At 44.7% G+C, this 17,443-nt stretch overlaps 5 protein-coding genes across 8 annotated transcripts; 4 read left to right on the forward strand and 1 right to left on the reverse strand.

Moving 5' to 3' along the window:
• Positions 1-328: 328 nt before the first annotated feature.
• MED19 (mediator complex subunit 19) lies at positions 329-2,759 on the forward strand. 3 transcript variants are annotated; one of them, XM_020946214.2, is made up of 3 exons: positions 329-1,092; positions 1,594-1,708; positions 1,773-2,759. In XM_020946214.2, exons 1-3 carry the CDS (start codon positions 652-654, stop codon positions 2,234-2,236), a joined length of 1,020 nt encoding a protein of 339 aa, XP_020801873.1. In that variant the 5' UTR covers positions 329-651; the 3' UTR covers positions 2,237-2,759. The 3 variants fall into 3 exon arrangements, 2 of the variants coding, with proteins under 2 accessions (XP_020801873.1, XP_020801875.1); XR_015270856.1 differs by lacking the exon at positions 1,773-2,759 and adding an exon at positions 1,343-1,532 and having other exon boundaries at positions 335-1,092; positions 1,594-1,658; XM_020946216.2 differs by lacking the exon at positions 329-1,092 and adding an exon at positions 1,343-1,532.
• A 147-nt stretch (positions 2,760-2,906) lies between these two features.
• Positions 2,907-5,426, forward strand: LOC110178959 (dihydrolipoyl dehydrogenase, mitochondrial). The gene is made up of 4 exons (XM_020946262.2): positions 2,907-3,257; positions 3,571-4,098; positions 4,156-5,034; positions 5,111-5,426. Exons 1-4 carry the CDS (start codon positions 3,216-3,218, stop codon positions 5,174-5,176), a joined length of 1,515 nt encoding a protein of 504 aa, XP_020801921.1. The 5' UTR covers positions 2,907-3,215; the 3' UTR covers positions 5,177-5,426.
• Positions 5,427-5,731: 305 nt separating this feature from the next.
• On the forward strand, positions 5,732-8,582 carry LOC110178893 (Tryptophanyl-tRNA synthetase, mitochondrial). Its single transcript, XM_020946167.2, has 3 exons — positions 5,732-6,127; positions 6,180-6,607; positions 6,668-8,582. The coding sequence occupies exons 1-3, from the start codon at positions 5,909-5,911 to the stop codon at positions 8,091-8,093; spliced, it is 2,073 nt and encodes a 690-aa protein (XP_020801826.2). The 5' UTR covers positions 5,732-5,908; the 3' UTR covers positions 8,094-8,582.
• A 4-nt stretch (positions 8,583-8,586) lies between these two features.
• On the forward strand, positions 8,587-11,169 carry LOC147644280 (tryptophan--tRNA ligase, mitochondrial-like). Its single transcript, XM_020946168.2, has 3 exons — positions 8,587-8,877; positions 8,938-9,356; positions 9,417-11,169. Exons 1-3 carry the CDS (start codon positions 8,644-8,646, stop codon positions 10,684-10,686), a joined length of 1,923 nt encoding a protein of 640 aa, XP_020801827.2. The 5' UTR covers positions 8,587-8,643; the 3' UTR covers positions 10,687-11,169.
• LOC110178894 (cationic amino acid transporter 2) lies at positions 10,914-15,645 on the reverse strand. Of its 2 annotated transcripts, none has more exons than XM_020946170.2 (5): positions 15,448-15,645; positions 12,805-13,172; positions 12,460-12,720; positions 11,611-12,396; positions 10,914-11,550 (listed from the first exon to the last, which is right to left on the reverse strand). In XM_020946170.2, the coding sequence occupies exons 1-5, from the start codon at positions 15,480-15,482 to the stop codon at positions 11,099-11,101; spliced, it is 1,902 nt and encodes a 633-aa protein (XP_020801829.2). In that variant the 5' UTR covers positions 15,483-15,645; the 3' UTR covers positions 10,914-11,098. The 2 variants fall into 2 exon arrangements, with proteins under 2 accessions (XP_020801829.2, XP_020801830.2); XM_020946171.2 differs by lacking the exon at positions 15,448-15,645 and adding an exon at positions 13,772-14,058.
• Between the last annotated feature and the right edge of the window lie 1,798 nt (positions 15,646-17,443).

A 17,443-nucleotide genomic window follows, 5' to 3' on the forward strand; every position in this document is an offset into this window, starting at 1 on the left:
AAGGGCTCTTCTTGTCGTGGTCCAATGTCGAAGTTCAACGGGTTTTTAATTAGGTGAACATCATACAAATAAAATATGGTTAATTATATTCATAATAATAAATTAATTACATTTAAAATATATGGTTTTAGAATTTTGTCGTAGTTTTTTGCATTTTGTTATTTATTGTTATTAAGTTTATTTTTGCTCAGACAAATACTGAGACTAGAAATAAAATAAGTAATAAATAAATGTTATATTCGGCGGGCGGTATTACTCGAATCTAGCATATATGGAGAATTTTTGGTATTTTCATGCCGCGTCCACATCGCGTTTTCAGTCTAGCCTCAGTTTTTCGCCAGCTTTCGCAATGCGGTCACACTGGTTCACGGACACAACAAGATGGCGAGACCTGCACCCCAAGTCAGCTAAAAAACGCCACAGAAACCGAAAACCGATCAAGTATTCGACCAGACAAGTGTCCGCTGTAATCTACCGTAGCCGGGGCGCATATTGAAGTGTAAGCTTGGGCGGCGTTGCCTGCTAGCGTCGCGAAAGGCGCAACCTTCTGCTGGCCTTGTTGTTGCAGTTGTTGCTCTGCCTGCGTGTGCTTGTGTGTGTGTGTGCGTGTGCGAGGCGCGTGCGAGTGTGGGTGTGGGTGCCAGTGCCAAGATGATGAGCAACTACGGCAACATAATGATGGACTCGCCGCGGTCGTCGCCTCACGGCGGAGGCCGATCCCCCGTTGTGGCCCGCCAAGATTCCTCGGGCACGTTAAAGACAACGATATCGCTTGGGAAAACGCCGACAATCATCCACACGGGGCCGTTCTACTCAATGAAGGAGCCACCCGCCAAGGCGGAACTGACTGGCGACAAGGATCTCATGACCGAGAACGGACTACACCATACGCTGACCAAGTTCAAGGAGAAAAAGTTCAAGGAGTCACTGGCCTCGTTCCTGCAGAATATTCCTGGCATCAACGACCTAATCACACATCCCGTCGAGAATAGCACGCTGCGAAGCGTGATCGAGAAGCCGCCTATAGGCGGCAAGGAGCTCATCCCGTTAACCCCTGTGCAGCTGGCCGGTTTCCGCCTGCATCCCGGACCGGTGGGTGTCTCTCACAGGGCCGTTCCAGTTTTCACTCTCAAGCATGCTTTCACCTTTTGCTTATAACACTGCTAGGGTAGTCTTTTTGGTAAAATCTGTATAAAACTCACTCCATTAGTTTGAATATTTTCGTCAAGTAAAGGTGAAATGAGTCGTGAAAACGAGGACGGTCCTGCAGAAATATAATGTATCTAACAGTGCTACCTAATTTATTCCTTCTTTCCGAATTTTAATATTGGTTTAACTTTAGTTGGTTCCTGATTTCATGATAAACTTCTTTGAAGAAACTAACAATACTACAGATTTTTACGAAGTGTTTTGGTAGTTTGCCTGACTAATTAATACGTGTATGCATATGTTTTAATGGTTAAATTTCTTTGTTTTGAACGAAAAAAAAATCCTTATTATACTTTAAAATGTCAATTCATTTGTTATATCCTGTAAGTTGCCCTTTGGAATCTCTGTAATTATTTAATTATTAATCAACCGAATCCTCTGCAGCTGCCGGAACAGTATCGTACTACATATGTCACACCTGCGAGAAAACACAAAAACAAACACAAAAAGCACAAACACAAAGACGGTGTGACCACGGGACAGGAATCCACGCTGCTGGGTAAACTCGACGCCGAAATCTCACAGCCTGTCCCACACATCTGACTCTATTTGCTTATTTTTAGATTCGGCTGGCCTGGAGACTTACGAGAAGAAGCACAAGAAGCAGAAGCGGCACGAGGACGATAAGGAGCGGAAGAAGCGCAAAAAGGAGAAAAAGCGTAAAAAGAAGAATCAGAGTCCCGAGCCGGGTGTGGGTCTGCTGCCCGGTGGAGCGGGCATGGGAGGCGGTGCAGCGGGTGTTATGGGCGCCACCAATTTGGCATCATTGGGGGGTGGGCCTGGTCCCGGCTTATCCAGTCTGGGCGCCAGTATGGGTTCCGGAGTCGTTGGCGGTCTGAACAGCTTTTCCTCGTCGATGCAAATGCAGCAACAGCAGCAGCAGATGCCAATGCAGCAACAGCAGCAGATGTCAAGCGGTGGCCTTCTGGGATCTGTGCTGGGCACGAGCGGGGGTCCAGGAGGTGGTGGGGGTGGAGGCAGTGGCGTTGGGAGCGGCGGCAGTGGCATGTTAATGTCGCAGTTCTAGGCAGGATCCTTTAGCAAAATAGACTTGGCTCATTACCTCTCATCAGCAGACGCACCCCAGATGCAACGATGGACCTCTGAGAGTCCTCTAAATGCAATTTTCTCGATAAAAGTCGTTTTTAGTTATTAATTTATGATTACTGTAACTGTAAATTAGTTTATTTTTGTAATTAGCCAACAATTTTTCGTTTATTTACAAATATTTAGCTTAATGAGATTTATTTAAATGCAAGATATGGTACAAAATGCACGCAAAAATTTTCCGCTCTCGATTCCAGATTTTCCCCAATCCGTTATGCAAGCTCAGAATCCCCCGTATCTCCACAAAAGCTTTTTGGCAATTTTAATTTTTAGGGTCAGTATTTCATTTTATTATTTCTGCAATGGTTCGTTCTTCCAGCAAGTTTATAAACCCATGAGTAAGCTGAGATTCAACACAACAACAAAAAAATGCCTGTACTATTAGTAATTAAATTTAGTGATTAGCAGCCGTAAAATACATTAATAAACAATCTGACAAATGATCAAAATGTGGTATTCACTAAGTTATAATATTAATAGTATATTGGACGGTTTGAGCAATTCAAAACTGGCGCCTAAAACCTTTCACGGTCACACTTTTTGACCTCTCCACACCGTACTTATTACCTCCTGCAGTCTATCGATTGTTCAGAACAAATGAAATTTGTTTACTTGTTGTTGCTTCAAGTCTCAGTATTTGTCTAAAGTACATGTATTTTAAAAAAGTCTTAAATTAGTTTCCACTGGACTTGTAATCTAAAGAATTCAGAGATGGGTTATTCTCTGAAATGAGCTATCGATATCGGTCATATGACTGCTATCGGAAAGTTTTTGCAGCCCTGCGAACGCCTCTAGCCCTGCACAACACGAAAAGCAGAAAATATACACATCAAATTATTGTTGTGTTTTTAGTCAAATAACTAGAATCCTAACTCACCGCAAACACCGCCACACCAGCCATGCAGTTCACCATTCGACATGTCGTGTCGGCTGTTGCCAAGGTAGGATCATGCGATTCCCGATTGCCTTTCGCCCGGAGTTATGCAATCTAACCTAACTGGGAGGTCGCGAAAAGGAAAAAAAGCCTGGAAAATGCATTGCCATTGTCGGAAATGTCCATATGATAGACATGGCTGATTTATTGGTGGCTAGTGATTTGTTTGGCCATGTTTCAAGGTCGTTAATTGGGCCAATTAGCAGCTGATACGCGGCCGGAGATTAGTGCGAGCTGCGTGCGACTGGCGTGATAAACACTGACCCAGCACTCCTTATCAGACAAATCCAAGATTTTCCACTAACCGCTTGTCTTTCCAGACACCTCTACGTACCAACGCCGCCATCCTGGGCGCCCTGAACTCCCGCTGCTACTCCACCACACATGAGGCGGACATTGTGGTGATCGGCTCCGGACCTGGTGGCTACGTGGCCGCCATCAAGGCTGCCCAGATGGGTATGAAGACGGTCAGCGTGGAGAAGGAGGCGACGCTGGGTGGCACTTGCCTCAACGTAGGCTGCATTCCCTCAAAGGCCTTGCTGAACAACTCGCACTACTATCACATGGCCCACTCCGGTGATCTGGAGAGTCGCGGAATCAACTGCGGAAATGTCAGCCTCGATCTGGAGAAGCTTATGGGGCAGAAGGTGAACGCAGTCAAGGCGCTGACCGGTGGAATTGCCATGCTCTTCAAGAAGAACAAGGTGACACAGCTCACAGGCTTCGGCAGCATCGTCAACCCCAACGAGGTGAAGGTGCAGAAGTCCGACGGCTCCACGGAGACGGTTAAGACCAAGAATATCCTGATTGCCACCGGCTCGGAGGTTACTCCTTTCCCAGGCATCGAAGTAAGTGTGGGAATTCTATGAAAATGTATATTCTTAACCTCATTTATACCCTTAAAGATCGATGAGGAAGTCATTGTAAGCAGCACTGGTGCACTTAAGCTGGCTAAGGTGCCCAAGCACCTGGTGGTGATCGGTGCTGGCGTCATTGGACTGGAGTTAGGCTCGGTGTGGTCGCGTCTGGGCGCTGAAGTTACCGCCATCGAGTTTATGGAAACGATCGGCGGAGTGGGCATCGACAATGAGGTCTCCAAAACCTTCCAGAAGGTGCTGACTAAGCAGGGCCTGAAATTCAAGCTGGGCACAAAGGTGATCGGCGCCTCCCGCAGCGGCAATGATGTCACCGTGTCCGTGGAGAATGCTAAATCTGGCGAGAAAGAAGAGATTCAGTGCGACGCCCTGTTGGTCAGTGTGGGACGTCGTCCCTACACTGAAGGTCTTGGTCTGGACGCTGTTGGTATTGTGAAGGACGATCGCGGCAGGATTCCCGTGAACGCCACCTTCCAGACAGTGGTGCCCAACATCTATGCTATCGGTGACTGCATTCACGGACCCATGCTGGCGCACAAGGCTGAGGATGAGGGTCTCATCACAATCGAAGGCATCAACGGCGGCAACGTCCACATTGATTACAACTGCGTGCCTAGTGTGGTGTACACACATCCCGAGGTCGCGTGGGTGGGCAAGTCCGAGGAGCAGCTGAAGCAGGAAGGTGTGGCCTACAAGGTGGGCAAGTTCCCCTTCCTGGCCAACTCTCGTGCCAAGACCAACAACGAGACGGACGGTTTTGTTAAGGTTCTGGCTGACCAGGCCACGGACAAGGTTCTCGGCACGCATATCATTGGACCTGCTGCCGGCGAGCTGATAAACGAGGCAGTCCTGGCTATGGAATATGGAGCGGCAGCCGAAGATATTGCCCGCGTCTGCCACGCACATCCCGTAAGTTGAGGATCTCATTGATCCATTACTTAAATTTAATTGAGTTAACCCAACTGATATATCCTTTATTTTTTAGACGTGTGCTGAGGCTTTGCGTGAGGCCAATGTGGCTGCTGCCTTTGGCAAACCCATAAACTTTTAGGATCCTCAAAACGACCTTTACCAGACTTTTTGGACTAATCTGCACTGCTTTCATCATTTACAGCAAAACACCCCAAAACGAAATCAACTCCTGACAGCCGAAGCGAACGTCTATGCATATTTTTACTTCTCAGTGTAGAAACAGTAAAGTGGAAACCATACCATAAATATTGAAAATAACGCAAGGCGTTAAATGCAATGTACTATGTGTATTAGGCTTAGAATAAATACAACACCGTTGAAAAACTCGATATAATGCAGTATAAATGCCTAAATTTGGCTAAACATTTTAAAGTATATTATAATACAGCACTGTTTACTGTATAATTAGATATATTTTATTTATTTGAACCATTCGAAAAATACTGGTAAAAAAAAGGCCATGCTTCTTAACATTTCAAAGCATTTTCAATTTATATATGTATGTCTGCACATTATAGAATGCACTATAAGTGTGATTAAGCTTCTGTTTAAGAAGTCTTAAAGAAAGGATATTTGAAATCATTACTAGCCAAACAATATTGCCAGATTCCGCAGAGACCCAAATGTTGGGCATCTCTCTAAACAGCTGTGGCGAGCACAGGTTGTTCAAAAACAATCTGGCAACTCCTACAAAGTCAAAAATTCAAAAGAATAACAAATTAATCTTCGGACTAACATTTAGCATTTATTTTATTAATTCCGTACATATTTTGCTTGAAGGTTTGGGACACGAAATTCTTAAGGCATTGCAATGTTTCGCGCTAGCAAACTACGGCGAAGTCTATCGTCAATGGCCAAGAAGAGTCAGTTTCCGTTTCCGCAGAGCCAGAGGCGCCGCACCGAGTTAAGGAGTCTGCAGCGTGGATTGGCCACCCGAGCGACGTGCGCTCCCTCGGCTACCGCACAAGTAACCGGCGGCGCAAATCAGAAGCAGCCAAGCCAATCGCAGGAAGTCTCGAAGAGCGAGTTGGTGAGTTTGTTGGTTAGCCAGGCTTGTTTATATAACTGTTTTTTTTACTTAGCCCAAACAGAATTGGCCGCGGAAAATCTTCAGCGGAATACAGCCCACCGGCTCCCTGCATTTGGGAAACTATCTGGGCGCGGTGCGACAATGGGTTCAGTTACAAAATGCCAAAGAGGACGTGACAGTCTGCATCGTGGACATGCACTCCATCACGATGCCGCACAATCCGCCATTGTTGCGCGAGAACATCTTCGTAATGGCCGCCACACTTCTTGCCTGCGGCATTGATCCGGTAAAGAGCACCCTGTTCGTCCAGTCCGCCGTTCCCGAGCATGCTGAGTTCAACTGGATCCTAAGTTCACTGACTACCATGCCGCGTTTGGCGCAGTTGCCTCAGTTCCGGGAAAAATCCCGTCTGGTGAAAGATGTCCCGCTGGGCTTGTACGTATATCCGGTTCTCCAAGCAGCAGACATCATGCTCTACAAGTAGGTTGGCTTTGGTCTTAGAGATTCGATATTATTTCTCATATTACTCTTTTTTTGCAGAGCAACCCATGTTCCTGTGGGCGCTGACCAGGTGCAACATATCCAGTTGGCCCAGCACCTGGCTAGGACATACAACGGTCGTTATGGCGAGACATTCCCAGTGTGTCATGCAATTATTGAAGACGGAGAGGCGTCTCGCGTTCTGTCTCTTCGAGATCCGTCCAAAAAAATGTCCAAGTCAGACGGCAACCCCAAGGCCACAATCAATTTGGCCGATCCTCCCGAACTAATCGCGCAGAAGATAAAGAAAGCGGTCACAGATTTTACCTCAGACATTTCTTACCATCCTGGCAAGCGCCCTGGAGTCAGCAACCTAGTCAACATCCATTCCCAGGTCACTGGACAGACTATCAAGTCGGTTGTGGACGAGGCCAGCACTCTGGATACGGCCAAGTACAAGGAGCGTGTGGCAGAGGCCGTTGTCGAGCACTTGCGTCCGATACGAGAACAGATTCAACACCACATGACCAAGCGCAACGAGATGATCTATTTACTGGAGGAAGGAGCGGGAAAAGCACGCCAACAAGCGCAACGCACATTGGACGATGTGAAGCAGCGCCTAGGCCTGGGCACCAGTCCTATCATGCCAGCTGCTGTGCAGGTGGCGCCGCCTCTGCCCGTTGAGATGACCAAGACCTCGGCCAGTAGGCTTATGTCCAGCGACGCCGACACCAATGTCCACGAGCGGCACAAGCGGATGTATGGCTTTTCTGAACCGCCAAGCAGTGATGCAGGCCAGTCGGCCACCGGGCAGCTATCGGATTCCGGTGTGGAGCAATCAATTGCCCAACCCTCGGCCCGCCTTCAGCCCCTGGTCCGCCGTCAGCCCGTGGTACCAACTCAAATGCTGCGAGTGGAGAAGCACCTAGGAAGCACAAAATCGCAACATGTTTTCCAGATGGATAACATTAACGCTCCGCAAATCGGCTTCAAACAACCGCCTGGATTCATACCCAACATGGGTACTGGGGGACTGTCCAAGGGGATGCGCGCGGCCCCCAAGTCTGTCCAACGCAGCATCGGATTTGGACAGTATTCGAGTGCTGGTTCGAACAATCCAGGCACAACTGCAATTCCTAGTGCGCTCTCCATGATTGCCCGCGAAATGAATGCCCCTAAGAAACATGATTTCACCTATAACCCGTCAAATAGTGGACACTGCCCTACCACTGGTGACACGCAATTCACCACCAGTGACTGGAGCGGATCGCGGAACACCGAGGCTTCCATTATCGCCCAGAAGGCAGCGAAGCAGACCGCCACTGCGAAGCAGTATGAAGAGTCTGAGGAGCATAGCGAAGAGTCTGAGGACCAAAACGATGAAGAAGAGGAGGAGTACGATGAGTGTGAGGAGGAAGAGGCTGTGGAGAGAGAATGTGAAGATGAGGAGCGCAAAGGTCCTGGGAAAACCAAAGCCAAGATCTAGGCACAGGAATATTGCAGCTGTTGTTAATGTAATACTTAGCGAATATCATCCCTGTTAAATTTGTCGTTATACAAATTGCTTGACAAAGTTATATCCTAGATATTTTTTAGCACTCCAAATTAATTTGACAAATCAAAATCTAACGTTTAAATGTAAAATGAAATTGTTTTGGCCAATTATCTTTATTAATATATATTAATTAATTTTTTACATATCTGTCTGCGAAAGGGGTATATTTTTAGTTGAGGCGTCAACCATAGTTCTTTAATTTACAAAGAAAGCATACATGCCGATGCTGTTTTAATTTAGTTGACTGTGATGTTAATATAGTTCTTTCGTATTTAAATATTTAAAACGATGGCTTGAAATCGCTGCCTTGGTTTACAGAGCCTGTTGGAAATTCGTTTGGCCTACTTAATTAGATCTTTCTGGCAAGGTTTCCAAAGTCATTATTTTCAAAATAAATAATTCATTTTCGGCAGAATCTTATTTCATTCACATTTGTTATTTTGCTTAATAGATTAACGTGTAAAATTCAGAATTGTTTGCAATGTTTCGAGCTGGCAAACTATGGTGCGTTGCGGCATTACTTTCCACGAAGGATTCGAGTTCATCTCTCCTTCGCCAGAGGCACTGCATCCATTTTGGAAGCTTTCTTCAGCAGGGACTGGCCAGGCGCTCCATGGCCATGCTTTCGGCTACCGCACAGGTAACCGGCGGCGGTAAACAGAATCAAACAAGCCACGAACCGACTATGTCGAAGACCGGCGCTGGCTCTACAACGGTGAGTTGGTTGGTTAACCTGGATTGTTTATATCCCTGTTCCTTTACGTCGCCCAAGCAGGCATGGCCGCGAAAAATCTTCAGTGGAATCCAACCCACCGGCTCCCTGCACTTGGGCAACTACCTGGGCGCGGTGCGGCGGTGGGTGCGGCTTCAGAATGCCCACGATGACGTGACCGTCTGCATCGTGGACATGCACTCCATCACGATGCCTCACAATCCGCCGCAGCTGCGTGAGAACATCTTGAACTTGGCCGCCACACTACTCGCCTGCGGCATAGATCCCGCGAAGAGTACCTTCTTCGTCCAGTCCGCCGTTCCCGAGCTCTCCGAGTTTAATTGGATCCTAAGCTCATTGACTGCCATGCCGCGTTTGGCTCATTTGCCTCAGTTCCGGGAGAAGTCTCGCCTGATGAAAGATGTCCCGCTGGGCTTGTACGTGTATCCGGTTCTCCAAGCAGCAGACATAATGCTTTACAAGTAGGTTGCCTTCGCTCTTAAGGGTTGAATAATATTTCTCATTTTCCGTTTCCCCTGCAGAGCAACCCATGTTCCTGTGGGTGCTGACCAGCTGCAACATATCCAGTTGGCTCAGCACCTGGCTAAGACTTACAACAGTCGGTATGGCGAGACCTTTCCTGTGTGCGAGCCAATGGTTGAGAACGGGGAGGCCTCCTGCGTTCTGTCCCTCTTAGATCCTGGCCAAAAGATGTCAAAATCGAATCTTAACGGCATAATCAACCTGACTGACTCACCCGACCTAATTAAAAAGAAGATAAACACAGCGGTCACTGACTTCGCCTCGGATATCTCTTATAGTCCCGGAAAGCGCCCTGGAGTTAGCAACCTGATAAGCATCCATTCTCAGGTCACAGGACAGACTATCAAGTCGGTGGTGGACGAGGCCAGCACTCTAGATACGGCCAAGTACAAGGAGCGTGTGGCAGAGGCCGTTATTGAGCACTTGACCCCGATTCGAGAGCTGATTCATTACCATTTGTCAAAGCGCAAGGAGGTGATATATTTGCTGGAAGTGGGAGCGTCAAAGGCCCGCCAGCAGGCGCAGCAAACATTGATCGATGTGAAGCAGCGCCTGGGACTGGGCACCAGTGTCAACATGCCAGCAGCGGTAACGCTGGCACCGCAGCAGGCTCCAGAGGTGTCCAAGACCTCGGCCAGCAGACTGATGTCCAATAATACCGATGTTAATGCCTTTGAGCGACACAAGCGGATGTATGGTTTCGCGGAGACTTCGAGTGGTCCCGCAGAGGAACCAGCCGCCGAGGAGTCGGCACAGGAGATGAATCAACCAAGGGTCCGGCGAATGGTCCGTCGCCAGCCCATGGTGCCAGCTCAGTCCCTGCGCGTTGAAAAGCAGCTGGGCAGCTCCCGAAACCGGCATGTTTTTAAAATGGATAGCGGAAATGCGCCGCATATTGGATTTAAACTTCCTCCGAAAATGGCGGCTAACTTGACTTCCGGCGGTCTGACCAAGGAAAATCCTCGAATGGCTAAGCCAGTCCCTGACAGCCTGGGTTCGTTCAACCCTGGCCAAAATGCGATACCTAGTGCGGTGTCCGTGATTGCTCGCGAAGTGAACGCTCCCAGGAAGCAGGAGTTCACTTGCAACCTGGCCAACAGTGGTTTCTATGCCCCGCCCCTTAATGCGGAGGCAGAGGACAACGAGGTTATCCCGCTCGGACACCAGAAGAAGGAGACGACCGTCGAAGAGGAGCGGCACGAGGAGTCTGAGGAGGAGCTGGAGTGGGAGAATGCCGAGCGAAAGGTTCCCGAAAAGTCGAAAGTCTAGAATAGCTGCTGGGAAATATTGCAATAGTTTTTAAGTGTAGTCCTACCATAATTATCCAAGACCATTTCTGCAAGGTACTTGGTTTTTAAGTTTAGCTTCTTGGATGCGTTGGTTGTACTGTATGACATTTTTAACCACAAAATCTATAATATCAAAATCAAACATCTAACAATCGAACTGTCTTTAAATGTAATTAACTATCAAGTAGAGTAAAAACATCAGATATATCCTTTGAATATTCATGTTTATTGCTTTCAGCTAACTTATTGTACTTTACGTAGTTTTTGGTTTCCTATTTTACGGTATGAAGCTGAGTGGAGGTGTGTGAGTTTCTTAGGTGAGCATGTAGATGATGAGAATTACATCACTTATGTATGGTTAATGTATAAGTTAGATAAATATCAATGTACACTTAGGATGTACTGTGCATCAGGATCAGGGGCACCTCATTGCCATATTTGGAATTCTCCTGACCACCCAGCAGGGCCGAATTGCTGCAGTCTCGCATAATGGCCATGGAATTGTTACGCTGCTCCCGCTGCCTCAGCCGACTGTGGCGGATGCCGTAGGACAGAAAGATGGCCAGTCCGATGGCAATCCAAATACTGAAACGCACCCAGGTAAGGATGTCCAACTTGATCATCAGGTAGATGTTGATTAAAATAGATATGCCAGGCAACCAGGGAACCAGGGGCACCTTAAACGATAGCTTGACTCCGGAGGTGGGCTGACGCGAGATGATTACCAGGAGGACGACCAGGGGAATAGTGCCCAGCACCAGTTTGAGTCCATCGAACGATGTTACGTTGGCCAGATCCTCTTCAAACTTGGTGAGTATTTGCGAAAAGACCATGCACCATAGAGCTGAAAGGGATACATTCCTATAAGTTCTTGTTTTCAAAATTAAAGCAAACTCAAACTTACAGAACAAAGTCACACTGTAGGTAACGATTCTCGACGACTGCTTGGTGGGCACAGTCTGGCCATTAAGATTGAAGATTCGCCTCCACAACGCACAGGGTTGGTCCTGATCCTGACCCATGGCTCTTCCATTTCCAACGATTCTACTCTCCCTACGATCGTCCACTTCGTAGCGCAGCATCAGGACACAGCTGGCCACCATGGAGTAGGCCAGCAGGGTGCCAATGGACATCATGTTTACCAACTGGCTAAGATTGAACACAGCCGCCAGGATGCCAGTGAGCAGTCCAGTGATCATGGTACCCTTAAAAGGCGTCTTGTACTTGTCGCTAATGTCGCCGAGGAATTTAAACAATAGTCCATCGTTGGACATGGCAAAAACGATCCTTGGCAGCGGAAACATGGCTCCCATCATGCTGGAGCACAGACCAAACATGGCTCCAATGCTCACCACATACTCTGCCACATGCCAGCCATTAATCCGGAAGACATGAGGCAGTGGGGCTTTCTCGTCCTGCTCGAAATAGGGCAGCATCATGGTCAGCACAGTAGATACTCCAAAGTAGGCCAAAAAGATCATGGCCAGGGAGACTATCACAGCAAATGGAATGGATTTCTTGGGATTCTTGGCCTCCTCGCCGGCAGTGGCAATACAATCGAAACCAATGAAGCCATAAAAGCAGACAGCAGCACCTTTGATAATTCCCGAAACGCCATAGGGCATGAAGCCACCATCGCCATAGCCCTCGGGTACCTCCGATTTGGGTATGGACCAATTGCTGCTGTTAACTGTAAGAATCAATATATTAATTGGTTAGTTAAATAACTAATTAAAATCTTTCAAATACTCACCCTTGAAGAGTCCAGCAATGATCACAAACAACACCACTCCAAGGTTCAGCATGGTGAAGACATTATTAACCCTGGTCGATTCCTTGGCTCCCACAGCGATGGCCAGCGAGAACAGGATGGTGACCACGAAGGCAAACAGATCCGGATAAGCACCCATGCCATCGATGTTAATGGGCATGTGTGTGCCCAAAAAGCTGCTCATCGGATTCCCGCAAAGCTGGTCCAAATAGGTGCTTAAACCCTTGACGACACTGGCAGAACCTAACGCACAATCAAACAGAATTTTTGGTCAATTAAAACAAATCAATCAGACAGCGGCGGCTGCTCCATTAATTGGAAACTCACCAATTGCGTATTCGAGTATGAGATTCCAGCCGATGAGAAAGGCGATAAACTCGCCAATGGTCACATAGCTGTAGATATACGCCGATCCTGCTTTGGGAACACGAGCTCCAAACTCAGCATAGCACAGTCCGGCAAAGATCGAGGCAATGGCGGCGATCAGGAAGCTAACAACCACAGCAGGACCTGCATATTGCTTGGAAACCTCTCCAGCCAGCACATAGACACCAACACCCAGTGTGGATCCAATACCCAGGGCCGTCAGATCGAAGGCGGACAATACTTTGGCCAATTTGGATTCATTGGAGTCCTCCAGGGGCTTCTTGCGTGTGAGCACGCGAAATGCATTCGTCACGCTCCAACTGGGCATTCTGGAATAAGTCCATTAAACAATTATTAATATTATTATAATGGATAAGCTAAGCTATGTATGTAATTGGGTCTGAGGGCTAAGGGGTTCTGCTGACCCGTGCTATATATAACTATCCGTACTCGATGTTTACAGAACCGACATATTAACACGTTCGCAAATTTGTGGAAAGAGTTTCGAAGAGTTGGACTTATGGCACAGGCCATAAGAAAATTAGTGGGCGTCTGTTAATGTGCGAATGTAGACAACGGTTTTATGACCGGCAGCTAAATCTGATCTAAATTGGAGTCTTGTGATCATTGCGATTGAATCCCCGATGACTAAGTGGGGGGGAAATCTCCCTCTTGGCACACATACCCAGATTAGAGTTTTGAGTCAGCCAAAGTGAGATTTGAAAATTTAAAGATTCTTCTTAGTTGCAACTACTTAAAATTGTTTACAAATATGATAGGAAATGACCATAAATAATTTGTATTGAGACTTAAACTTAAAATAGGAGAAACTAATAACAGGGAATATATAGATTTAAGTGACAAGTTTTATCCGCAAAGCAAAATATTAACCATAAGTTATTATAAACCTTAATTTTTCCCCTCTCACCTGCTTTCCTTAGGATTTAGTCCAAACTCTTTACCAACAATCACTTAGTTATTTGTTTATGGGCTTCCTATAGCACTTCTTTTGCTGTTTTAGTTTAAAGAAGCACTGAATATCACAAATTACAAGCCATCTTCGGTTTGAATGGTTTGAGTCGAGTTTCAAATAGCTATTATTATTGTATCTGTATCGGTTTGCCACTCAATTGATTTTGGGTTTTTGGAATTTGCAATTTGAAATTTGATCGGGGTTGCGTGTAGCGACAGAAAGCGTTCCAGTTACTTCTGAGCGTACGCCGTGAACGCGGTTGCCATTAAATAGCGGATGGGTTCCACGGCTCCGGGGGATCGTGGTGAATTTTGGAGCCGGACAGAGAAGCTTTCGCCCGAGCTACCCCCCACGAACTGGGAACTGGGCGGCAAAGTCGCATCCTCGGCCCCGATCACGAATGTGGTGGAATCACGTCTCTGACGCTGATAATGCTAATTGGTAGCCCGTCACCTCTGTGGATCCCTCCTCCTGGCCCCACCTGCATGCATGTTTATACATTTACAATATTTACTATATGTGGGAATTCTCCGATTCACCGTATGACTGAGCGCAGGTCGCTGGGCCAAGTTTACCGCAAGCCCTAAACAAATTGTCTTGTTCGATTAGCGGTTTCAGTAATTACACACTTCTGTTTATTTTATGTGTTTGATAAATAGAAGGGTGCATAGATTGGAACTTGAGTCCTGGAGAACTAGGGTTTATTTTAATTTTTTAAATATTTACTTATTTTATTTGCAGTTTGAATTTGTAAATATCGGGTTTGTTCAAATATATCGGGTATTTAATAAGAATATACAGGAAGGATAATTTAGTAAGCATTTTCGTTATTATATTCTCGTTCTTTGATATTTATAGAGATTTTTATATGCAAATTTTTGAAAAACTCATAACTAAACACAAAATGGGTTAATTTCAATTCGGAAAGATATTCAGCTAGTTTTTATAGCGGTAACAAATCTGCATACTGCGTTTTGAAATTTAAAAATTCCATTTTTTGTCGAATTTTGCAAATTTTAACGATGTAACCTCTTATCTTTTTTTGAAATGTAGAAAAAAATTAAAAAATGTATTTTTCTAAAAGACATGGCTGCTGTTCATTCTGATCAAGAATATATATGATTTATAGGTTCGGAAATGATTCTTTTACAGAGTAACAAGTTTCTAACTAAAAGTATAATTCCCAGGTAATTCCATAGGTATAAAAACCGTTTCACAGGCATATAGAAATTCGTTCCACTTTCCACCCAAAAGGTCATGCTAAACCAGTCAGCAAAATGAATAAAGTTTTCGCGGTAAATCTAAAATAATAAAGACAGCTGGAAGCTTTATTCTCTGAAGAGTATTCTTCATTTGTATCGATGATAAACCCCTCCGAATTGTTTTTATTTCATACGGCGCTACGTTATTGGCTCTGTTTGAGCTTTTCATTGACATGGACGCGTGGAGTTTTGGCTATTGTTTATACTCGGTTCAGCTGATATGTGTGACGATACGATAGGTTGTGGGTGCTAACTCGTGGCTAAAATTAGCCGCTGTATTTGATTGCATTTGGTGCTAATTTTAGACACTTGTTGCACGCGTGTTCTTGAGGCTCCCCCCACACGGCGCACACTCACTCACTCACTTACCCATAGTACTCGGCGAACTCCTCCATGGCTGTCATCCGAATCGATTCGATTAAATTCAATTAAAACTGTGCCGCTTGTCAATTTGCGTCCGCTATCGGCTCCTCACATAACTGTTCTGTGGCAGACCATGTGTTTTGGTTTCTTGTCAGCCGGCCATAAAATCACATTTCCATTCAGGCAACACACGTTGCAGCTGCCGCTCTCTGTCTCTGCCTTTCTCGCTCTCTTTCTTTTTTACCTTTGGCTCTCACACCTGGCATGGTCGTAGCCAGCAAAAGTTTGGTAAATTTTACTTTGGCATTCTTTAAATCGATATTTACAAATAAATTTATGTGAGAATTTGTTCGACAAATCAAAATTATTAAAAAAGAACCCATAACTAAGCCAAAACAGCGTTACAAGCTTATGATTAAAATGAGTAATAAAATTCATAATTTTAAATATACAAATATACAAATAAAATATATTGATTACACAACTTGTTTATTATATTGAAAAACAAGTTGTTAAATAAAAATATATTTTCTTGCTGTTTTAATATGGTTTGGTTTTTATTTTCATTATGTAATACATAAAGATACTTTTACTATTATAAAATATTAATGTATTTTAGAACCCTGTGGAGCAAGATAAGTTGGCTACGTCCCTGGCAATCCATTGTTTGGTTTCGTCAAGAGAGGAACTGGGTGGGTAGTCGACTTCTTCGAATCTCAAAGATATAGATATGCTTCGTAGCATTTTTAGACTCATAGCGATGGCCTGGCAGCTCTGATTTTGGCCGGTAAAAATCGCTCTCTTTTGCTGGCTCTCCGAATTGTAGTTGTGCTTATTTCATAGTCATTTCTATTTCATCAGCACTCAGTTTCCACCCTTAACTGAACTTCTGGGATTGTTTGAGCACTTCTTTTTTCATTATTTACATTTTACGAATCACGTGCGGCACTATAATATTTTAAATAAATAGTGGCTAATGCTAATATGATTTTTTTTCAGCCACAAAATTATCATGATATTTGGAGCTTTTTAATGTTTATATTAATACAATATAGAGAGTATAAGTACAAGCATTATGCAATTATTAATATTTTTATAATAATTTTGTAAAACTAAAAGGTCGGTCAACTGTATACAAAATTGTCATTGAGGAATATATTTTCTTTTAAATATTTAACAAGTGCGCACACATTTATCACATTTCCACATGATAATTTTAAAGAAATTCGATTTAATAATCTGATGACTAATGTGCCTCATTTCTGGATTCGACTTTCAATTGCTGTTGTTATTTTAGCGCAGAGTTGATAGGAAACACTGAAAACAATTATAACTCTCACATATTTAACATATTTTCATTCTAAAATTTAACAATTTTAAGCAGCGATGGTATTTGTAATATAGAAATTTATGTAAGGCTATACATATCCTTCGTTACATTTAATTAATATACAATTCATTTTATATCAAAGTAACGATTTGTAATTTTATATGACAATCTAAGAAAATCTGATAAAGCTGTCTATATTTTTATCTGAGCAGTAATGTTCCTTTTTATGAAGGGAAAACCGGTTATGTAAAATTGAAATTGTAAGGGTATACATACTTCGATTCCCGGAGTCAGATTTCTTTCTTGTTTTTATTGAACTAGCCAAGAAAATTAAACAATGTGGATGATATACCTCTACAGCTGTTTGCCTAAATACGATTCTGTACCCTACTTTGACTCACCACAAGTTCCAGTCTTATTGCTCCCAAGATGACGTTGTGAACTCAAGGATTTAAAAAGGACACTGCATGGAGGATAAGGGCGGGAATATAGGATAGGTTCCTAGTTCCTTAGATTCGTAATCGTAACTGAATAGTATTTCAAGTTAAGGTTCAAGGTTCTTGGTCTAAAGAAACCACTTCATCCTGAAAGTATGCACTATGAAATGGATCTCTACTAACGCTGGCCAAGCTCATCCAATCTCGCTCCTCTCTCTCTTTAGTTGGTGAAAAA

The sequence above is a fragment of the Drosophila serrata genome, unplaced genomic scaffold (genome assembly GCF_035046125.1).
Source record: "Drosophila serrata isolate PLE 108 unplaced genomic scaffold, ASM3504612v1 contig_204, whole genome shotgun sequence".
NCBI classification, from domain to species: Eukaryota; Metazoa; Arthropoda; class Insecta; order Diptera; family Drosophilidae; genus Drosophila; species Drosophila serrata.